The sequence below is a fragment of the Leuciscus leuciscus genome, assembly GCF_965113295.1.
Source record: "Leuciscus leuciscus genome assembly, chromosome: 9".
NCBI lineage: Eukaryota > Metazoa > Chordata > Actinopteri > Cypriniformes > Leuciscidae > Leuciscus > Leuciscus leuciscus.
The window spans coordinates 10,326,242-10,350,956 of record NC_138733.1 but is presented as its reverse complement, the minus strand read 5'-3'; the positions used below and the strand labels follow the sequence as shown (position 1 = coordinate 10,350,956).

General features: G+C 36.1%; 1 protein-coding gene and 1 long non-coding RNA gene across 3 annotated transcripts; one reads left to right on the top strand and one right to left on the bottom strand.

Moving 5' to 3' along the window:
• Positions 1 to 491: 491 nt before the first annotated feature.
• Positions 492 to 23,946, bottom strand: LOC309506249 (NACHT, LRR and PYD domains-containing protein 3-like). 2 transcript variants are annotated; one of them, XM_082180001.1, is made up of 8 exons: positions 23,299 to 23,946; positions 21,930 to 21,997; positions 20,482 to 21,841; positions 15,740 to 17,623; positions 13,829 to 15,649; positions 13,122 to 13,295; positions 3,092 to 3,253; positions 492 to 2,646 (listed from the first exon to the last, which is right to left on the bottom strand). In XM_082180001.1, the coding sequence occupies exons 4-8, from the start codon at positions 15,784 to 15,786 to the stop codon at positions 2,631 to 2,633; spliced, it is 2,220 nt and encodes a 739-aa protein (XP_082036127.1). In that variant the 5' UTR covers positions 15,787 to 17,623; positions 20,482 to 21,841; positions 21,930 to 21,997; positions 23,299 to 23,946; the 3' UTR covers positions 492 to 2,630. The 2 variants fall into 2 exon arrangements, with proteins under 2 accessions (XP_082036127.1, XP_082036126.1); XM_082180000.1 differs by lacking the exons at positions 21,930 to 21,997; positions 23,299 to 23,946 and adding an exon at positions 3,333 to 3,503 and having other exon boundaries at positions 20,482 to 21,474.
• Positions 9,682 to 10,828, top strand: LOC309506548. Its single transcript, XR_014208858.1, has 2 exons — positions 9,682 to 9,798; positions 10,160 to 10,828. It is a non-coding gene; the product is annotated as an uncharacterized lncRNA (long non-coding RNA).
• Positions 23,947 to 24,715: the final 769 nt, after the last annotated feature.

Below are 24,715 nucleotides of genomic sequence, written 5' to 3'. Positions count from 1 at the left end.
TTATAATCAAATGATTTTTTTGAATTATAAGGTTGTATCTGCATTCGACCGGTTCCAAAAATCCCCATTTACAAATTTGAGAGGATTTTGATATTGTACATTTAGGGTCTCTGTCATATTCATGTTTGAAAGAGACTTATTCACCATATAATTATTGCTATATGGAATGCAAAATCTTTGAAGCTCAATGTCTCAAAACCGCTCAGAATGCAGAAGAACCTTATTGTAACGAATGATTCACTGGAGGCAAACTGGTTGAGAACCCAAAAGCAACTTTACTTAAAACATGATCAAACATAAAACAAGCATGAAACTCGAAACTGAAAACAAGGACAAGAACCAGGACAAACATCCAAAACTCAAAACATTCAATACTAGACAAAGACACAGGGCAAACATGAGGGCTTAAATACATAGACTAATTACAAGACAAGGAACACCTGTGAACAATGATCAGATGATTAAGTGGAATAAGGAAAACATGTACTGTATTCATTAGAACACGTTTTATTTTGACAAGCATCAATAACAAATGGTTCCAACCAATCAAAAAAACAATGAACAATCAGATAAACAAACTACTACTAATTACAGCACCTCATGTATAAATGTTTCTTACATTTCATATAAACATATTAACATCCAAATGACTGTGTGTATGTGTGTGTGAATGTGTGTTTGTGTGATTTATTGGATATTGTTTGAATCAGTGCTTCTCTTTTTGACAAAGCATACTCTGATTTCCTTCATCATACAATGACATGCATGCAAACAAACACGCACACACGTTACTTTGCTGACTGACCCCTGGCTGACCCCTTACCTCCAAACTGCCTCTCAAACCTGATTCAGGGATCCAGTCTTCCTGACTCTCCTCAACCTCACTGTCCTCATTGTCACTCTTCTCAAGCTCACTGTCCTCACTGTCACAGGAATGACCCTAACTGCTCTATCATGTTCCTTCCGCCCGTAAAATTTTCTTGTGTCCATTTCCTGTAAGTATCAGTAGATAGTAAAAACATTGATCATGAAAAATGCTGACTGTTCAATGTAATGTGTACACATTATGTGTACTGATAATAAAGAAGAGAGATAAAGTTTGCCAGAAAACACTACTCATTTAGCCAGATTATGAGATGATAGGCTTGAGTGACCAAACTACATTTTCCATCTTTCTCTGTGGCAACATAATAATAATAATAATAATAATAATAATGAAAAACAAAAAACAAACATAAATTGCATATAATATGCATTCACAGAGCTTCCCAGGAGGACTTGAATGCACCATGTGGTCCTAATTTTAACTGCACAATGTTGCCCAGAGGCACCGAACAAAAAAACAGTTCAGTACAGTTTTAGTATATAAATAAAATCAAAATATGTCTTTAAACAATCAAACATACTTCTTTACATACTGATGCACATACATATATTTTTTTATATATAAAGTTAGTTATTTAAATTTAAACATGTTAAAAAGTGAAATTGATCTTACCAATTGGTGGCACTGTGTCCCATGCGACTTTGCTTCAAGAAAGGACTACCCCACCCCCAAACAAAAGGCCACAACCACTTTAGCCCCTCATTTGATTGGACAGACATTTCAGGTGATATTATAAAAATAAAAATAAATCCTAAAAAAAATTAAAGGGGCGGTGTGAGGTCCAAAAAGGTAGTTTGTTGCCTGAGGACAACACCATGCCATAGAGGGTTAAACAAACTACAATACTTAACGTTCATTCGATCCCTAACCCTAAACCTAACTGCGGTCCATCAGAAGTCATGCAGCGTTAAGCATTATAACCAATTGCACACATTTCTGTTGAGTTTATGAGTGTGATGGCCAATCAGAGGGGTTCATTTCTTTTTTTTCTTTACATTATAAATGCTTCATATTTTCAAGCTAGTTAATAAAAGCACATCTGCATGTACTGAAGTATTTAGCCAAGAGACTATCACTGTGCTGAGGAATACACAGCCATTACTTTCAAAATATAGCAATTATAATCTTAATGTTCAGCAAATCGTCAACCGAACCACAGGCCCTACTCTTCAGCACAATGGTAACCCCGAAAACTCACACATACCAGAAAACCTTTTAAATTCCAAAATAATAGAACATTAAAACACTAACAAATCTCCCTATATTTTAATATTGAGAAAAACACATTAAATAACACTTAATTTTAATATTTGCTCTGCTTTAACAGTCAGAAGAAAAGCATTCATCTAAAATCTGTAGTAACTCGTTCCGTGAATGTGTGTATATACATTTACATTTATATGGGAACATGTATGTGCAATATGTACAAAATAAAGGATAAAACTTTGTGAATATTACGTGTAATGCTATTTTTGTCTTAATTTATAAATATTTTATATGTATTTATTATAATGGTCAATGCATGTATGGCTATAATAGTATATATTGTAGTATACTGAATAAGCACTAGCACTATAATACATCATGAAAATGTATTATGTAATATATTGTATTATATTTTGCAGTATATTCCCAAATATTTTTGTTCCGTAAGGAATCGCTGTGTGTCTCTGAGTCTTCAGTCTCTGTAGTGTAGCGGCTCTTTATTCACCATCAGCTGATCCTGAGGAAACTGAACTGACGTCTAAACACTGAGAGTCCTACAATAAAACACACAGACAGACACATATGAGTATGAGGCATTACTGCTGTCAAATCACATTAGGAAATATAATCTACAAACATGAACTCAACCAAAAGCTTATAAATACCAGTAAACAACTAACTAAAATCTGTTTAAAAATAAAATAACTTATATTCTTGCAGGCCAGTCTCATCAAAATAAGCAGAATTAAATTCATATTAATGTAATTTATAATTACAGCTGAAGCATAATGTATTTGCTTTACATTTGAACATACGATGTGATGTCAGTGAATCACTTTCCGTCACTGTTTTTTCATCTCTATGGAGTGTGTTCACGAGCAAGAGCACAAGCAATAAGTTGCTGGCTGCAGTTCAATTAACAGCCACCGGTGTTGCTAGTAACAAGAGTTTTTGACTTCTATAATATAGCCCCCTTTTAAAAACATTTATCTGACTCACGGCTGATTTTTCAGTTTTTCCAGTGTACACTGTAGAGAAGAGATTCTGATTCGATCTAGATTATTATTAGACAGATCCAGATCTCGCAGGTGTTCAGGATTTGATCTCAGAGCTGAAGTCAGAGCAGCACAACCTTCATCTGTGACGCCACAGTTACTCAACCTGTAGAGAACAAACACACTGTTTAGCAACAACTTAATTATAAACACCAGTGAATCTCATGTCAGTCAGATCATTGTACTTCAGTTTCTCTAATCTGCAGTGAGGATCCTCCAGTCCAGCAGAGAGAGCAATCACTCCGTCTCCGATTTTATTCTGAGAAAGATCCAGATCTCTCAGGTGTGAGGGATTTGATCTCAGAGCTGAAGTCAGAGCAGCACAACCTTCCTCTGTGACGCCACACTGACACAACCTACAAACAACAGACATTTTTCACTCTCTGAACCTACAGACTTAAACTGTCACAAAGTATGTCAAGTACTTTTGTTTTTACAGAACTGTCACAAAGGTACTAGCCTATGACAGAATCTTTGTTAATTCCATGTTTTACAATCAATAGTTTATTACTGGTAAATGTAAATTACTATTATTAGGTATTTCTTTGACACTTTTATGTTTATGGGGTTTCTTTTTATTAAAACTAGCAGATTTCAAAACAATTACTATCTGTTATTTGAAGGTCAATAATAAACTATAATTAAAAAATGTACTACATTCTGTATTACATAATGTGTTTGTTTTTTTTTACTTTCAAAACTATATCAAAATGTATTACTGACAATTATTTACATACATTTTTACATACACTACCTTTTAAAAGTTTGGTGTTTTATGTTTTTAACACGAAGTCTAAGGCTCTGGTTTTACAGACAGGACTTAGATAAAACAATGATTAGGCCTTACTTCAAAAAAGGACATTTAAGTAGCTTATTTTTAATCATGCCTTAAAAAATTACTTGTGTGACAAAACAATGGCACTGACATATTTAAAGATCTGTCAGTGCAAGTTGCTTTCAGTTAAAACAGCTCAAACATGGCTAAGCTTAACTAGGCTTAAGCCTGGTCTGTGAAACTAGGGGTATTATTCTCAACAAGGATGCATTTATTTGATCAAAAATAGTCAAATATTGTGTTATATATTTTTTTCAAATATAAAATTAACTGTTTTCTATTGTATTATATGTTCAAATGTTTCCTGTGATCAGAGCTGTATTTTCAGCATCATTACTCCAGTCTTCAGTGTCACATGATCCTTCAGAAATCAGTATAATATGATGATTTACTGCTCAAGAAACATTTCTGATTATTATCAAAGTTGTGCTGCTTCATATTTTTGTGGAAACTGATACATTTCTTCCAGGATTATTTTATGAATAGAAAATTCAAAAGAACAGCACTTATTTGAAATAGAAATTTGTGACATTATACATTTCTTCACATTCATTTAATGCATCATTACTAAATAAAAACATTACAGTATGGAAGCTTATGGGTAGCAAATTTCAATTTTGTAATATGCAAAATGACAATGCAATATATAAAATGGCAATGCATTTCTGTATTTTAATTTTAATTTTCCAATACATTTGTGCAATGTTTGGTGCAAAATTCAATGTGCAATTTGAAAATGCATTCTAAGCCGATCACGGCTCGGCAACAGGTAAACATGCGCTATGGTGCGTATTTTGAGGTGTTGGAAGGAAACACGGCGGTGGTAGAGCTGATACGAGCGTTACATTCACTAGCAGATGAAGTGGAGCGTGGACAGAGAAATGGTAGCCTGGAAATCCAGACCTAAATCTAAAAGATAATGGTCTGGCGTTGACTAATGAAAATCGCCCAGCTCGAGGGGCGGCACCAAGCGTGCATTTGAAAATCTCACTGCACGCAACGCTACGACCAATCACAACAATAAACCCCAGCCACCAGCGGAGCTAACTGGTAGATTATACTCTGGGCCTTTCTCAATCTGTGTTCTTGTCTGTACTTGTGTTCTTGTGAAACGTCATCTTTTGTGGCCCAAGTACTGTCCCAATACACAAGTTTGCATTTTGGCAAGAACGGTTAAAAATCCCGGAAGTGTTCTTGACACGCCCATTTTACCGAGGATGCATCGGTTGGTAACTTGTGTGAACTTGACGGCAGAAATATCCCAGCATTCATTTCGGCATTCGAGGAAGGAGAGGCAGGTCAATACAGTTAGTCGTTTTTCTACAATTTCGTACGCTATTTCATCACTAAATTCACTTCTGAGAACATTTGATACGAGAAATCAACTGTGTAGATTTCAAATATTGGCATTTTTACGAAAATTTATGGCGAATCGAAAATGTGCTCAAACGTTTTCGGAAGTGAGAATCTCCATAAGCGTTGCTTTATTGTTATGAATATACATTACATTGTAGTGTACAGTTGTTGAGTAATCCCTTGAGCTGAGGGTAGGCTTGGGCAATGAAGCCTGGCTGTTATCCTCAATAATTCTCGTTATGTTTGGGTACTGCAGACGGCATCTGTGCGGGGGTATTATTGTGCAATACCAGCAAGAACACATCGTCTCAAACTGTCAGCAGCGTTCTGTGTGCTCATCACCTTGTGAGTTCATTCTTCCAAGAACAACTAGCAAGAGCGTTCTCCCCAAGAACACAAGTCCGTTCTTTGCATTCTTGGTTTTGAGAAACACCCTCTTACCGTATCCGGTCGGCAAAACAGCAAAAACACCCTTCTTGCAAAGGAACGATTCGAGCGGCGTCTTCTGTTCCTGCTTTAGATAAAAAGCCAAGTCTAACTCGTTCATTGTAGCGGCCAAAGCCGTTTCAAACAACTGGTGTTCATCCATAGCCATCTTGCAATGTTTACTAATGACTTCGACGTCACAGCGCTGTGGTCATCTGTTTAGCTCACCTCTGGCCCGCCTATATCAGATAACCCGATGTGATTGGTGCAGCTCAGATCGAGGGGCATATTTAATGGGCATCATTATTCGACACCAGAGTAACTCGCTGAGCAAATTCAACTTGTGCTCTCGCGAAAACTCTGGATTACCAGGGTAGAGAAATGGTAGTGTTTCCGAAGATTATTACGCGTCTGCAGGTGGTAGAACGAGTATGATGTTGGACCGTCTGGGTCTGGGAGTATGGAAGTAGAATAATGTCAAATGTTTTTGAAATAAAAAGCCTGTTGAATTGCACTACTTGAAAAAAAATAGGCATTGCATTAACCATGCTTGCATTTTAATGCATTGTATTTTTAGTGCTTACATTTTTATGGGCTGAAATTCAACATGGTTGAATATTTAAGCTGTGAATATTTCAATTAAAAACATTTCAAACACCTTTTCATTATTAAAAATTCAATAATCCATATTCACCTTTCATATTTCACTTCCAAAATATTCAAACTGTTTAAAAATACAACCAATAATATTCAACAGGCAATTTTCGGTCCATTTTATTTCGCTTTGCAAATTCGCTTCCACAAATTCAGTGGTTCAAATTCGACAGTAAATTCAACATTGACGTCCAGGAACTGCAGGAAAAGCAGTAGATTGCCGAGCATACTCTCCATCTGCTGTTAGTCTACCTCACCATCAGATGGTGCAAAAGCGCTTGTTGTTGACGAAGACATTCATTCATAAAATGAAAATGATTATCTGTGTCAGTATATGCGGAAAAGATGATAAACACACAAAAGCTGTGTTTATGTTTCATTCAATAACTTCATTGTTACTTTCCCTGTGTATTCTACATGTCATCAGCTTTCTCTACCATGAACAGGATTATAATCGGTTTCCCTCAATACCTCATACTCAAGGATTCCCCTTCCGTTGATAGTGATATGAAAGACCAATCTTACACCTTATTAGGGAAGTAGGCTGTAGGCTATTATATAGGCTACAGGCAAGAAGATGGACTCAGAATATGAACTTAACGCGCAAAGTTTCATGCTGAGCGTTTCGTGATATACTGGCATAAAATCAACACATACATATAGTATGCATACGTGTATTGCATTAGCTTAAACTGTCACAGCACTTGCATATTGTCCTCCTATTGTTAGTTTAACTGTAAATCGCTTTGGATAAAAGCTTCTGCTAAATGACTAAATGTAAAAATTGGCTTGACATTGGACATTCGCACATTTAGGGACCGTCTCTAAAGTTGCATACAACATTGGCATACACGTTTCTAACTTCAATAGCAAACTTATTTATTTGAATAAATATCAAAAATCCAAAGGGTGCGCATTATGCCTGACACTAAATGAACACTTTACAGTTGGTTTTATGACTGTAAGTCGTTCTATTCAAATGCTATCGGAGTTAGAAACGTGTATACCAAAGTCGTGTACACTTTAGAGACGGTCCCTAAATGTGCGAATGTCCAACATCAAGCCATCTGTATCACTGGGAAACGCTCAGCATTAAAGGGATAGTTCACTTTGAAATTAAATTTTGGTATGTTTTAGCTTACCTCAAGGGCATCCAAGATGTAGGTGTCTTTTTTTCCGCAGTAGTTTCAATTTTGATATTTTTAGGTCAAACCGTTCTTGTCTGTCAGTCATATAATGCAGGTCGATGGTCACTTGTCTCAAACAGCATGCACAGAGTCCAAATTAAAACAATTCCCCGTCGTCCAAATTAAACAATTCCCCATCGTAAGTACACATTGATGGCCTAAGACACGAAACGAGCGGTTTGTGTGAGAAAACGAACAGTTTTTATATCGTTTTTACCTCTTGAACTCAGCCACGTCCAAATGATCTGAGAGCGCGGGCGGGTATAGATATATACAGTAGATGTCGCCTTGGCTACTGCGAAACCAAAATTTTATTTCAAAGTGAACTATCCCTTTAAGCTTTGCGCGTTATTCTGAGTCCATCTGCTTGCCTGCGAGTTTGGTCTTTTACATCACTGTAGTCCATTAAGCTAGTTAAGCGTTGTATATGTCCAGCAGGGGAATCCTTAAGTATTGAGGGAAACCCTAATAGCCTGCATGCAGCACATCGCCACAATATAAAGTTAAGGCAACTAAACAACCAAGAGAAATATATGTCAACCTCAAAAATGTAACATTGGATCTATATCCGCATCGGGGAATAACATTATAATCTCGTTCACGGTAGAGAAAGATGCATGTAGGCTACACAGGAAAAGTAACCGTGAAGACACTGAATTTAACATAAAACAGCCGTCATAATAATCACAAATACACTTACATTGCTGTAAATGAGTTTTATGAATGAATTACTTGTTCTAACTGTTGCTGGTCTTCAACACGCGCTTTTGCACCATCTGCTGGTGAGGTCGACTAACAGCAGATGGAGAGTATGCTCGGCAATCTACTGCTTTTCCTGCAGTTCCTGGACGTCAATGTTGAATTTACTGTCGAATTTGAACCACTGAATTTGTGGAAGCGAATTTGCAAAGCGAAATAAAATGGACCGAAAATTGCCTGTTGAATATTATTGGCTGTATTTTTAAACAGTTTGAATATTTTGGAAGTGAAATATGAAAGGTGAATATGGATTATTGAATTTTTAATAATGAAAAGGTGTTTGAAATGTTTTTAATTGAAATATTCACAGCTTAAATATTCAACCATGTTGAATTTCAGCCCATAAAAATGTAAGCACTAAAAATACAATGCATTAAAATGCAAGCATGGTTAATGCAATGCCTATTTTTTTTCAAGTAGTGCAATTCAACAGGCTTTTTATTTCAAAAACATTTGACATTATTCTACTTCCATATGGGAGAATGTTCTGCCTTATCAGGCGTCAACATTATGCTGAGCTGCTGTTGTCTGATGCTGGACTGTGTTGATATGAGGAAGACATGCGAATCCCCTTTCTATTTTATAAAGCATATTGATCAGGTATTAATACACAGGATCACGGAATCTGACGGGTCAAATTCATCGATCTAGCCTTTTTTGGGTGAATGTGGAGCAGGTCGAGGGCTGGTGATGTTATCGGCTATAAGTCTAATTTTAAACAACGAAGCAGCACACGAAACTTTAACCGGCACAAACGATCGCACAAACAAACAAGAATATTTTGGGTGAATGTGGAGCAGTAGGGGGGCTGAGTGACCTCAGAATGACCAATAAATATTATTTTAATATTTAAGAAACCGAAGCAGCACAAAATAAACATTTATCGGCGCAAATTAGCACAAACATATGAGACTATTTTCGGTGAATGTGGAGCAGGTCGGGGGGCTGGTGACGTCATCATCTATAATTCGGTCTAATATTTCAAAATGTATTTGTTTATTTATTTATTTGTATTTATTTATTTGGAGCATGTGATGCCTGGGTGACATCAGAATGACCTATAAATATTATTTTACTATCTAAAAAACAGAAGCAGCACAAACAAACAAATATTACAGCACAAACGAAGTAAAAACGATTGAGCCTATTTTGCCGACGTTTTGCATTGGGTTGGGGGCGGGGCCAACTTCACGCAGTGATTGACAGGGCGGGGCGGGCACATGATCGGCTCAGAATGCATTTTCAAATTGCACATTGAATTTTGCTACATTCATTGCGGGACACTTACATTTACATTTACATTTACACTTAATGGAAATGCAATCGCAAGTGTCTTAACTGTGAGTGTAAATGCAATTAAGAAAAAAATTACATTTAAATTACAATTTTGCTACAGTTTTTGCTTGAACATGTTAAACATATCTAATCATTTCTGTAATACATTTTAATTTTGCAACTTATAGACCTTATGTAGCCACGCCCCTTTTCAGCGCTGCGCTCGTTGTCTTTTGACTACCGGTTTTATTTTCACAGTGATCTTGCGTATTTATGAATGAACGGCTCGTTTTAAAATATTCCCGGTCTACTGACATTTGTTAAGACATCTGGTTTAAACATTACAATCCTCATGATAACTTTCGTTAACTTTTGTTAACTTTATATTAAGTAAATCCACTTCAAAAGCTAATTATTCCTGCACAGCAATGCCATAGGAATATACAGAGCGACCACAAAAACGGAAGTTCAAAGACAATATTCTAAAGATGGCGGCGCCCTTGTTTCTCTGGCGCATAAGGTCTATAAAGTGTAAAAATATGTATTCAATTTACATATTAAAACTAGTGTATGAAATGGCAAATGTAAATTATATAATTTAATTTTCATTTTGCACCAAATGTTGCACAAATGTATTGGAAAATTAAAATTTAAATACAGAAATGCATTGCCATTTTACATATTGCATTGTCATTTTGCATATTACATCTCAAATAGGGATGCTCATATTGACCGTTAACCGAAAGTAAAAATTTTGACTGATTAATACTATCAGTTAAACGGTTTAAAACGTTTTTTTTTTAAGCTTCTTTTTTTTTTTTTTTGCTGCATGGTTTAAAAATAAAATAGCCTACTATATAGCTTATATTTATTAACTCACGGAGTAAGAATAGAAATTACTGTTTACCAGGTATGCAGCGTATCCCATGCAACAAGAGATTAACACGGTTGCCAATAACGGTTCACAAAATTCACGGTTCGATACGATACACTTGTGTCACGGTTCGGTTTGGTACATTTTTGATACAGCAAAAAGAAAGAAATGCCAGAGAAATTTCCTTGATTTAATTTTTTTATTCTTTTTTTTATTATTATTAAAACTAACATCATAAAGTATGATTTTTTTTTTTTACTTTGAGCAATTCTGGAGCTATAATTGACTCTTCTTAGGAGCATATAAAACAGAACAGCTCCTTGGAAAAAATATTGTAGTAGTTATAAACAAAGGTTTATTTTAGTTCAGAATGATTAACATTTGAGGGCAGCAATTGTATTCATAATGTCAAAATAAAACCGACGTAATGTTACTTGAAGGCATTATAGCCACTATTCCTGCCAAACTTCTATGGTTGCAGTGAGTGTTACTACAGTAAATCCATGGTGAATGTTGCAGATCTGTGGACACTGGATAGTTTCATGCCACAATGTTTCTTCCTGGTTTCCACGTCAGCGCTTTTTGATTCGTTAATAACGGAGAAATGTGAATGTTTGTCACTAGATCTCGCAGCGATGTTATTAACGTTACTTCTGTTGCGAATTAAAATGCTTTCTTTGCTGGATCTCTTATTAGCGCTGTGTAGTAACAGTGTCGCATGATCAAGATCGGCTCGCGCTGCTTTGGTCCAAACTGATAAACGGTCCGTCAACCACACAATAACGAGCAGTTTCGTTCCGCTTGCATTATGTTTGCCATTTGATGTTGGACAATGTTGTGGTTGCGCCGGCGGATTATGAGCGCGCTCACCACGCGCAATGCGCCTACATTTGAAATAACGAGATTTCAAATGTATTTTGCAATTTCAAAATACCCCAAACAAAAACTCTCCGGTTCTACGCGATTCACGTAAATGACCCAATTGACCAAGAAAACGGCGATTGTCGCCGAAAAGCGACAAGTTTGCAGGTATGTATCTGTGTATTCCCGGGACATCTGTCCCATCGGAGAAAGTGTTTTCTGCCGCGGGTGTGGCCCATCCACACTACTGCGTTTTCGTTTAGAAACGGAGACCTTTTACTACGTTTGCACCTCCCGTCCAGACTAAAACGGCAAAAACGAAGACCTGAAACGGAGAAGTTTAGAAACGCTGCCGACACCGTTTCGCGTTTTGAATCTCCGGAGGGCGTTTTAGTGAAGACGGGTCAAAACGGAGGACTTTAGAAACGATGACGCAGAGGCTCACGCTCGGCTCTATGATTGGGTGTCATCAGTCATGGAGTATACAGAGGTAATATTCAGTACCAGTAAACTCCACCCGCTGGAACAGTTTCTTACAGTAAGAAACTGCCGCGGCTCTCGCGGAAAACGCGTGCATGCTAGAAATAGAACCGACGCCTATTTTTCATGCGACACGCAAGCATGTTGGAAGGGTTTCAAGGGAAAATAGAATAGGAAAAGATGTTTATATGTCATTTTGACACAAATACATATTAATACATTTTTACGTTTGAAAGTCTCTAGGTTTACACCGGCACGCGCATGCCCAGTGTTGGTGAATGTTCACGTGATCCGCGTTTTCAGTCGTTTTTATGTGGACGGAGATCAATTCTAATACGCAAGTGTGGACGGAGATCGTATTCGTTTTAATTCTCCGTTTCTAAACGAAAACGCAGTAGTGTGGATGGGGCCTAACTGTCAACAGGCTGCGCTCCAGACTGACCCCACATCACGTTGATATGTTGCTTTTTTAAAATAAAAATTAGACAAGGTGTTGAGGTAGGGCTGCTATTTTTATTTAACGAAACATCTTAGTCTAACGGAAAAAAATTGCAGGTTTTTGAAAGCTTTGTTCAAACAGATTCAGTGTTTTCTTTTTGTCATCTTAATTAGTTAATTATTTAAGTTTAAAAAATATATATTTAGTGTAGGCCTATTTTGTTTTTTATTTGTATTATTTTATTCTGTTTTTCTCTCACTGTCAGAAATGCTGCAGGTGCGTGAAAATTTAAACTGAATCCATGTTCTGTTGTTGATCTGTTCTGTATGCTGCTGTTTGCACTTTGCATGTTAAAATAAACCCTTTGATAATTTTTTTTTTTTTTTTTTTTAAGGGTCACAGATACGCGTCAATTTTATTTGTATTTAAAGCCAATTCAATATTATAATCTTATCAGTTAACGGTTAATAATCGATTAAGGAGCGGCGGTTGTCGGTCGGGAAAATTTATCGAAATGAGCATCCCTAATCTCAAATTGAAATTTGCTACCGATAAGCTTCCATATTACTGACCCCCAACGTTTGAACGGTAGTGTAAATTATGACTGTGACACACACTTTGTTGAGTTTTTATAAATTATTTTATTACGTTTACTTTTTCTCAAATGATCTTGTATTCAGATATATCAAATATCATGATATTAAATCCAATTTTCAATATTGATTTTTAATTTAATTTGTTTTATAACCAGAAAATATTCATAAGAATTCATTTTCATGTTTTTTTGTTTATGAAAGTCACAAAAAAACATCAAAAAGAAGATCTTACTTCAGTTTCTGCAGTTTACAATGAGGATCCTTCAGTCCATCAGATAGATGCTTCACACCAGAATCTCCTAGTTTATTCTCAGATAGATCCAGATCTCTCAGTTGTGAGGGGTTTGATTTTAGAGCTGAAGCCAGAGTGACACAACCTTCATCTGTGATATTACAATCATTCAAACTATAGAGAGATGAAAACAATACATTTAACACAGTAACAGTAAACAGAGTTTAAAAAGCCTCTTGCTGCAAATGCAAGGGACTTTCAGTAACCTGTAACATTGCACAGTGGTTCCAGGGCCTTCATTTTCCTCGTTGTTTAATTATTTTATTTATAAATATCATATGTGTGAACTGATTATTTCATTATATATTTAATATAATGATATATTTAAATGACTTCTCTAGGTATGCCCCGTCTTTTTATATCAGTAATACTGATAAATAATAATTATTTAATTTTACAGAACAACAATAATATTACAATTCTGATATTCATGGCTGTCTTAATTTCTTTGATTTAAAATGTTAAACCACAGAGCAGTATGGTCTCAAATCAAAACTAGTAGAAAGACTCTGGTTATAGGTTGCATCACTATTCCCCTCTCAAGTCATTAAAAACATGGGTCAGTACTAACAGAAAATCATAGATCCTCCAGCATGAGGGCCAGCACTCTCTCTGTAAAATGTTTTAAAAGATAATCTGTCACTTACTGTGCTGATCTGGATTCTTTAATCACAGGAAGCAGTTTCCGAAGAACTTTATCTGTAATATTTTCTTTTGCAACAAATTTATTCAGCTCAAACACATCCATCACTTGCTCTAATGTTAACAAGACAAAGACTAAAGCTGACCAGTGAGAACAAGAGAGTTTGACTTCAGCCAATGTTCCAGATTTCAGATGCTGTTGTATTTCCTCCACTAGTGAATGATCACCCAGTTCATTCAGACAGTGGAACAGATTAATGGATTTCTCTGGAGAGTGAATGTTCTTGATCTTCTTCTTGATGTACACAACTGTTTCCTCATTGCTGTCAGATCTACTTCTTGGCAGAGTCATTAGTCCTTGTAGGAGAATCTGATTAGACTCCACAGACAGACCCAGAAGAAACCGCAGGAAAAGGTCCAGATGTCCATTTTTACTCAGTAGAGCCTTATTCAAAGATCTCTGATGCAGCTCAGTTAATGACACATGTTCTTCTGGTGAACTGAGTTGAGAACTGTCCTTAACTTTAGACCGCAAGCTCTGTTTGGTGATCGGGTCAAACACATTTATGCTGAAGTTTGTACAGGAGAGATGCACATATAGAGCCGCTAGATGTTCCTGAACACTCAGATGAACAAAGCAGAAGACTTTCCCCTGATACCATCCAGACTCCTCTCTGAAGATCTGAGTGCACAATCCTGAGTAAACGGATGCTTCTGTCACATCAATGTCACACTCTCTCAGGTCTTCCTCATAGAAGATCACATTGCCTTTCACAAGCTGCTGAAAAGCCAGTTTCCCCAGTTTGAGGATCATGTCTTCATCGGTCACATTCTTCTCATAGTCCTTCTCATGTTTGATGTTGGTCTGAAGGATCAGGAAGTGTGTGTACATTTGAGTGAGAGTCTTGGGAATCTCTCCAGTCTCTGCTTCGCTCAACATCTTCTCCAGAACAGTGGCTGAGATCCAGCAGAACACTGGGATGTGGCACATGATGTAGAGGCTCCTTGATGACTTCAGGTGTGTGAAGATTGTATTGGCCAGACTCTGATCACTGATTCTCTTCCTGAAGTATTCCTCCTTCTGTGGATCATTGAAGCCTCGTACCTCTGTCACTCGATGGACACACTCAGAGGGGACGAGATCGGCTGCTGCTGGTCTGGAGGTGATCCAGATGAGAGCAGAGGAAAGCAGATTCCCCACAATGAGGTTCGTCAGCAGCACGTCCACTGAGGTCTCTTTGGTCTGATCCCGTAGAATCTCATTGTTGTGGAAGTTTAAGGGAAGACGACACTCATCCAGACCATCAAAGATGAACAACACTTTATATTTGTCACTGGATGTTTCAATTTCTTTTGTTTCAGGGAAAAAGACATGAAGAAGATCTGAAAGACTGAGTGTTTTGTCCTTCATCAGATTGATCTCTCTGAAAGGAAGAGGAAATATGAGCTGGACGTCCTGATTCTCTTTCACTTCAGCCCAGTCCAGGATGAACTTCTGCACAGAGACTGTTTTTCCAATGCCAGCGACTCCCTTTGTCAGCACAGTTCTGATGGGTTTGTCTTGTCCAGGTAAAGGTTTAAAGATGTCACTGCATTTGATCGGTGTGTCCTCTGTTGCTGCTCTTCTGGATTGTGTCTCAATCTGTCTCACCTCATGTTCATTACTGATCTCTCCACTCTCACTCTCTGTGATGTAGAGCTCTGTGTAAATCTCATTCAGGAGTGTTGGTCTTCCCCACTGTGCTGTTCCCTCATACAGACTCTGAAACCTTTTCCTCAGATTTGATCTAAATGTGTTGAGGACTTCAGCATGATTAGAGTCATTGCTGTAAAATCAATACAACAGAATATAAATACAAGAGGTACATGTATAGAGCCATAAAAATAGGCTATTTTGTTTTAATATATTATTTTACCTGATGTCAGGATACGTGCTTTCATCAAATTCTTGTGGTTTATTCATAGACTTGTCATATTTAATTTTTTTACAGACGGGTTCTGTTACATCTGGTCTGGGTCGCAGGATTCGCCTTAAACAGCATGAAGTAAAACAGCAGAATAATCAGATACTTTGATAGTGAATTGTGCTACTAACTGAATAATTCTGTAAACAGATTAGTTGCTGTTTTTACACTTAAAGGAGTCATAACCTAGTATTACCTTGGATACCCACGCTCTATTATAGTCTTTCAGGCCCTTCTAAAAAAGAAAAGTGGAAAAAAAATAAACACAGAGCGTTTCGATATTTGAGATCTGATGCGATATTTTGGCTGTCGTGGACGGTCATTTTAATAATGCAAATGAGGGGCGCGTTGATTGGTGGCAGGAAGGAGGGGGGTTGACACCGCAGGTAACTTCAGCATATCATTCCAAAATGACATCATGGCGCAAGTTGTGAATGAACCCGACCTGGCCGCGACCTACAGAATTCAACCGTATATGCACGAGCCAGACTCTGAACCTGAGCTGGAAAGGGAAAATGTAGAGTCGACGGAAGGACGTCTACATCAAGATGTCTCTGAATGGTAAAGACAATCATTTTGACTGAGACATACATTATACCTTTTATTTAATGTAGATTACATTAACGGAGATGTAGTCTACTTTTTTATCAGCTTACAGTGGTTATTGAGAACAGGGTTCTTGCAGGTTTCAGCAAGTCAAATTTAAGACCTTTTTAAGACATTTTAAGACCATAAAGTTTGAAATTTAAGACCTACAAATGCCTTTGGCATTGCCCCCCAAAAAAATTTTAATCAAAGAATTCATTTTATTTCAATGAATTAAGTAATTGAAAAAAACATTAATTTAATTTACAGATAAAACAATCACATTAGTAACCTTCCACACCCAACACCGTGTGTCAGAATCAGAATCAGATATATATTTTTTTTTTTTTTTTTATAGAAAGTTGTACAATGCATATTATACTGTAAAAAACACATAATTAGTTGATTTTAGTTGATCATAGTTGATCATAACTAGAGATGAAATGGCATGAACATTTCATTTCAATGATTATAGTGACAAAAATGACCACGGTTATCACAGAGTACTGTTCAAAAAGTACTAATACTACACAATGTCGAAAACCAGCAAATAACAAATAAAATTAGCATCAATATGCACTTTTTTTAAACATAAACATTAAAATAATACCATTAAAAATGATAGCCAGATTTTAAAGTGTCCTGCAACATGTTATATACTAACATGTACAAGATCAAGTAAAGTTTTGACAAAAAAGTTTTTTTATAAAAAGATAAACCTCACATATTTCAGACTTTAAATCATTTTTTATAAAAAAAAAAAATTACTGACATTTACAATGCACTTTAGCTTATCTTTTATTATTAATAGTAAAATTCGGTCGGATTTTCCTGTGGCGTCTGTCGTTGCTATGCAACCAAGCACTGTGCTCTCCACAATGACAAAGAAGTTTTAGTGGCTAATGGATTTCCACCGGCGAGAAACGCTTGCTGTAGCTCTGCTTCAAGATTTATTTACGGAGAAGAGAAAAACACCCGTAGTGTTTGGGTGCACCCCCATCCTTCCAGTTGAGTGAGCTTTCAATAGGCTTGTTCGACTTCATGCAGCTCTGCGCAGACCGATCGGCGGCTGACTTAAAGCAGTGCATGCCGGTTAGAAATTTTGTCCGACTTGATACAGCGCCGACGACACGTGACTGTGACGTATGCCAAAGTACCGCGAGAGCAATTCGAGAGTAGCCGGAGAACTCAGCCAGCGCAGCTTCTCAAGAGCGGCTGCACTGGGCTGCAGGAGGGCTGATGACGACACAGCTGTTCCACAATTGGCCGGATTCACCGCATGACAACGATCATGTGTGTTTCGTGTTTATTCGAACACCTTTAGTTCCTCTAAGCTCTCAAATCAGTTTATTATAACAGTGAACACTCTTTTCATGTCGTTGTCATGTTATATTGTGTCATGTTTATCAAATTAAAACTGCTTAAAAAACGTAGACTCCACTTCATTGATAGTAGCTTATGTTGAACTTTATTCTTGTTCAAACAGACGCTGTATGAAGCAGTACATAAAGTAGGCATATTGAATGAAAATGTCTCTGAAACATCTGTGTATTATTTGGCCAATATTACATTTATTTCACTGCAGCTGTGGTAAAGTACGCGAACACCACGTGAGCGGTCACTACGGGAACCAGAAAGTGTCCGACTTCACGTCTCCGTTTGCAGCTCCTCCCCGCCTGCACGCGGCTACTCTCGCCGATCGGTTACATCCAGCCGCAGCCGATGTCGAACACACCTATTTAATCCTTAAAACCTACTAGTCTCTATTTTCATTCTACTAGTAGGCTACTTATTAATTAGATACTAGTACCTATTAAATAGATACTAGTACTTATTTCAATAGTGACTAGTAACTATTCTTTTGTTACTAGTAACAAATTATTATTTTTTTGCCATTGAATTCTATGGGGATCTGTCATTCAGATATCAACTATTCAGTTCTGACTAGTATGTATTCCAATTGTGACTAGTACATATATATTAGATACTAGTAGTTATTTATTAGGTACTAGTACTTATTTTTTAGATACTAGTAACTATTACTAGATACTAGTATGTATTCAATAAACACTAGTAGGCCTACTAAGTCATTAGATACTAGTACCTATTAAACAGGGTTGGGGAGTAACGGAATACATGTAACGGCGATATGTAATCAGGATACAAAAATCCAGTAACTGTAATCCGTTACAGTTACGTAAAAAAACATAGTAATCAGATTATAGTTACATTTTGAAAAAAGGGGGAATACTTTCAGGATTACAATGGTTTCATTTAAAACTAAATAAATAAGTATTTTGGCATAATAACACTATATTAAGCGCTGCTTGATTATACATTAGTTCCTGGTTCTGTTGCCAGTAATGACTCACGTGTGCCACGCGCTGGTGCATGTGCAAATAGCAGCTTTCTACAATCTCCTCCAGACGCAGATTGAATCACTGCTAGTAGAAACAATCTGCGGGTAAAATCGCTTTTAATTCATGGAAATTCCGCTGCTATTTTGTAGAAATTAGGAGAGTAGCTTTTTTAGTACCCAAAATGTCCTTTCTTAATCTCTTCTCACGTAACGGGATGTTCGCTGTCTAGGTAACGTAGGGGAACTCCCACTGCCAACGGTCCAAGTTCAGTCAGGTAAATTAAGAAAGATCACGGCTTTAGTCAACATGTAGGCCTATTTTAAAATAAACTAATATGTAGATTGTGTAAAAATGTAAAATGTTGTGTTTTTATTTTTTAGTTAAAAATTAGTTAAAAATAAAACAAAATAATCTGTAATACCATACATTAGCCACTAGATGTCTGTATAGCCCTTTACATAAATATATATTCAGGCATGTGTGTATATTTAGCAAATATTGTACACTGGACCAAATTCTTAATAATAAAAAAAAAAAAAAATGTTTAATAATATTTCTTCTTGCTTGACTTTATTTATATACGTGACCTTGAAGTAATCCCAAAGTAATCAGTTATATTACTTTCATATTATAGTACTTGGATTACGTTACTGAATACTTTTTTTATGAAGTAATTTGTAACTGTAACGGAATACATTTTTAAAGTAACCCTCCCAAGCCTGCTATTAAATAGATACTAGTACCGATTAAATAGATACTAGTACTTATTCATTAGATACTAGTATTTTATTCAATAGATACTAGTACTTATTCATTAGATACTAGTACTTATTCATTAGATACTAGTACTTATAAATTAGCTACTAGTACTTATTCAATAGATACTAGTACCTATTTATTAGATACTAGTATTTATTCCGAATATTACTAGTAAGATTTTTTATTTTACTAGTCACAACTGCTTTTTTACTCATCTTATGTTATGACTAGTCAGAACGGCCACTGGAGAGTTCAATTAAAAATCTTACTAGTAAAATAAAAAATCTTACTAGTAACAATTGGAATAAATACTAGTATCTAATAAATAGTTACTAGTTGAATAAGTACTAGTATCTAATTAATAGGTACTAGTATCTAATGAATAAGTAGTATCTAATGAATAAGTACTAGTATCTATTGAATAAGTACTAGTATCTAATGAATAAGTACTAGTATCTATTTAATAGGTAGTATCTATTTAAGAGGTACTAGTATCTAATGACTTAGTACTAGTATTTATTGAATACATACTAGTATCTAGTAATAGGTACTAGTATCTAAAAAATAAGTACTAGTACCTAATAAATAACTACTAGTATCTAATATATATGTACTAGTCACAATTGGAATACATACTAGTCAGAACTGAATAGTTGATATCTGAATGACAGATCCCCATAGAAGTCAATGGCAAAAAAAAAATTTGTTACTAGTAACAAAAGAATAGTTACTAGTCACTATTGGAATAAGTACTAGTATCTAATGAATAAGTACTAGTATCTATTTAATAGGTACTAGTATCTAATGAATAAGTACTGGTATCTATTTAATAGGTACTAGTATCTAATGAATAAGTACTAGTAGTATCTAATGAATAAGTACTAGTATCTAAAGAATAGGCACTAGTACCTAAAGAATAGACACTAGTAGCTAATGAATAAGTACTAGTACTTAATGGAATAGATATAGTATCTAAAAAATAAGTACTACCCAGCTAACACAGTTACGTTGTGAAGACGTAACCGGACCGGACCATATTCGTCGTAGCGACGTGCCACATAACGTTCCAGTGACGTAACTTTGTGATTCCCATAATCGTCGTGGCGACGTTATAGTGGTACGTCGCAAGAACGTGATGAGTACGTCTTTATGACCAAACTGGCACGTTGCGAGGACGTAACACCAAAGGACCATATTAGTCGTTGCGACGTGCCACATAACGTTCCAGCAACGTAACTTTGTGATTCCTGTATTCGTCGTGGCGACGTTATAGTGGCACGTCGCTGGAACGTGGCAGGTACTTCCTAACGACCAAAATACCACGTCCGCATTTATTTTTAATATACTTCTCACCTTTAGTCCTGGGAATTAAGATGTGCTTGATCCATAACATTGAAATCCACATAGAACTGATAAACTCAAACATTTCATTCTCTGCTGTAAAACCTTATACATTCTAATAGGGAATTGTGTATTGTTTTCTGTTAATACGTTTAGGGATCAATACAGATATGTAATGGAAACCAATACAAACTTGTATTAAATTCTAAATAGAAAATGGCCCAAAACCACACTGCATTAATTTATTAATCAGCATTTATTCAGTGTGTTTCTTTGTACAAACTAAGCCAATAAATTTTGAACATTAACGATTTTTTAACCATGTTAACAAGTAATGAGTACAGAAATGTAACATCAATTAATTAATCAAAAAACATAATCAATGAATAATGTAACCAACTATTAAAATGTTTTATTCTTTTTACTGAAAAAAAAAAAAAGTGTTTGATATTCTTATTGATACTACTCTCTATAATTTGGCGGATAAACAATAAAGACCTTTAAAAAAAGAAATGAAAAGATTCAGCATTTTCTTTATTATTAATTTTATTTGCAGAAATAGGTTCAGTTGTTTCCTGTAGTGTCCTATGAGGCTCCTGCTACAAATGTCTGGTGGTGATGTGCTTCACTACCAGTAGCTAAACCTGAACAAAATGCGACAATTACCAAAGATCTATAGCCTAGTCCTTGAGCTTCTCTGAAGCTAACAAATAAAATACAAATATTGCTCATAAAGAGTAAAGATATGTAAAAGGAACAATATAGATTTCTAGCATTTCTCCTGTATTATTTCGCCCACCAAAATATACATAAAGAGTTTTTTGTTCAAGAAAATGAGCATGATGACTGTGTCCCAGCTGTGGAAACCGCTCTTTCAGACAGTGTTGAGGAGGCAGAAGGAGATGATGGAGAGCTGTGGGAGAAGAGGAAGAGTCTCTTTCTTACCCCACCAGTGGAGGGCAGGGTCTTCTGAGGCAAGGAGAGGAGGATGGTCTCTCTCTATATATTGCTGGAAAATAAAAATAAAATGTACCATACTACTGTAGTCAGGTTTATAGTTTTTTGTTATAAAGGAATAAGAAAATTGTCTAACTTACGTATTCCTCCTCCTCCTCCTCTTCCTTATCCCGAGCTGCACTGTCACCTCATCGTCCTTCTTAGGCAGCTAAAACAGAGGAGTACTTTATTAATGTTGCTAATATAATGCAGTTTTTCGAAAATACAGTAAAAACAGTAATATTGTGACTATCATTAAAATGTAAAATAGCTGTTTTCTATTTTAATGTATTTTAAAATATAATTTATTCCTGTGATCAAAGCTGAATTTTCAGCATCATTACTCCAGTCTTCAGTGTCACATGATCCTTCAGAAATCATTCTGATATGATGATTTGATGCTCAAGAAACATTTATGATTATTATCAGTGTTGAAAACAGTTGAGCTGCTTAAGATTTTTGTGTAAACCATGATGCCCTTTTCAGGATTCTTTGATCAATATAAAGTTCAAAGAAAAGTTTTAAAGTTAAATCTTATAACATTATAAAAGTCTTTACTGTCACTTTTTATCAATTTAATCCATTCTTGCCATTATTGTTTTCCAAAATCTTACTGACCCCTAACATTTGAATTGTGTACACAAAAACAAGAAGCAGCATAACTGTTTTCAACATATTAGATAATAATCAGAAAAAGTCATTGAGCATCAAATCATCATATTATAATGATTTCTGAAGGATCATGTGACACTGAAGACTGGATGCTGAAAATTCAGCTTTGATCACAGGAATAAATTGCATTTTACAATATATTCACATATGTTATTTTAAATGTTAATATTATTTCACAATATTATTGTTTTACTGTATTTTTAATCAAATAAATGAGTCAGTAATATAGGTAAAAATATGGTGGGGGAAAATGGATATGAAGTTATTTAATAACTTAAGCTTCCTCAGTTCTCCCTGTGTTTCCCACTTCTCTGTCAGCAACTTCCTTAAGAAATGTTGAAATCGTAGAGCTTCCCCTCTGTTGTAGAGGGGTTATTTTGTCGCTGCTAAAATAACATAACATGTATCAATATTTCTTTACCGTGAAAGATCAAAACGCATCTAAACTAGTTTCAGACAATTTTAGCTCAGTGTAAGTGACGTCATCGATTAACAGCACACAGCTGCTACATTTATGTTATATCAGTTAAATAAATTAATCAACTTCCAATCACACATTCAGGTGCACATCATAACCTCTTATCTACACAAAGATGTGATTATAAGCCCAAACTTTTGTAAATAAGAGCTTAGGTTAGCCTCTCTTCTGAAAACGGTTGAGATGCTAACGGACTTTTTCGAAGACACTAAACCATTTCTACAAAGTAACCTAAATATTCAACAGATGTAATAACACGTAAGAAAAGTGTCAGGAACAGTTGTGTATATTATGTGTGTGATTTTAGAGACTAAACTCACCTGAAAGCAGTGAAAACAACAGCAAGAGAGGGAGCTTTGCTGATATCCGTTTTGTTGCGGCGCCGTTTCCATGGCAACTCTGCGCCGCTCCAGGGTTTGAAAGCTACTCAAATGTTCAGCCCGCACGCTCATAAAACACGTCAGTCACGCAGCATTTACATAAATAAATATGTAGAATTAACACATTACTTAAATACAAATCTCATGAATTTAAAACTCATTTTTAAGTTCTTCAAGTTTGAAGTTCAGTTTGAAGATTTTTTTAATTGTTGTTTTTACGAACACCCAACCTCCTTAATAATAATACAAATGATAATAATAATAATAATTATATACAAACGTTTATATTTATGACAAGGTTGTGAGGACGTCGTGGTAAAGTTCAATTTTTTTAGAATCTTGCCTAACGTTCCAGAAACGTTGTGGGCACGTCCTCAAAAGACGTCGCTAGTTTATCCCATGGAGAACGTTGTAAAGACGTGGTCCACTGGTCACCAGATAACTTTCCAGATAATTTCAATTATATAAATAAATGCATTACAAATATTATCCTAGTGATAATATGCCATTTGGATATTATATGGAACATTTACTTAATTCATCAAAGATTTTATTAAGTTATCTGGTGACCAGTGGACCACGTCTCTACAACGTTCTCGATGGGATAAACTAGCGACGTCTTTTGAGGACGTGCCCACAACGTTTCTGGAACGTTAGCCAAGATTAAAAAAAAATGGAACTTTACCACGACGTCCTCACAACGTTCTCCATGGGATAAACTAGCGACGTCTTTTGAGGACGTGCCCACAACGTTTCTGGAACGTTAGCTAAGATTCTAAAAAAATGGAACTTTACCACGACGTCCTCACAACGTTGTCATAAAGTAATGTCACGCTGACCAAATGACGTCACAACGTACTGTGTTAGCTGGGTAGTAGCATGAAAATAGAGACTAGTCGGTTTAAATGATTAAATGTTAAAACGGCTTGCCATACTATGAGTGTGCGCCATTCGGCGTTTTTATTGCTGGCCATAAACCGAGAAAGTGCGCGTCCGATGTGCGATACAAGTTGTCCTAGACGCGGCTTCTCGTCCACTCTTTGGCCGGCTCGCAAGCCCAAGTGTGTGCGGCGTGCCTGTTGTTTAGTTTCCGGTCTAGCTAGATCCGGTGTGGTGTTGTAGTTTTACTAACGTTACTAGTTGTTGCAACAGCATGTGAAAAAAAAACAAAAAACAAAAACAAAGTTTGCTAGGCGTTAATCGCGCGATAAAAAAATTGACGCCGTTAAAATGGGTTTGCGTTAACGCCCGGTATAACACCGGCGTTTAACTGACAGCCCTAATATTGTTTTATGGTGTGTCTAATTTTAAACACATTTAACCTTATTTTAATTATTCTCAGGTTAGGTAAAGTAAG

Excerpts from the sequence above, each read along its gene's own strand:
- LOC309506249 (XM_082180000.1), bottom strand. The coding sequence starts at position 15,786 with ATGAATAAACCACAAGAATTTGATGAAAGCACGTATCCTGACATCAG. Across the intron at positions 15,650-15,739 it reads AGCACGTATCCTGACATCAG|CAATGACTCTAATCATGCTG; the intron begins GTAAAATAATAT and ends TTGATTTTACAG. Across the intron at positions 3,504-13,121 it reads TGTAAACTGCAGAAACTGAA|GTTGTGTCAGTGTGGCGTCA; the intron begins GTAAGATCTTCT and ends TGTTGTTTGTAG.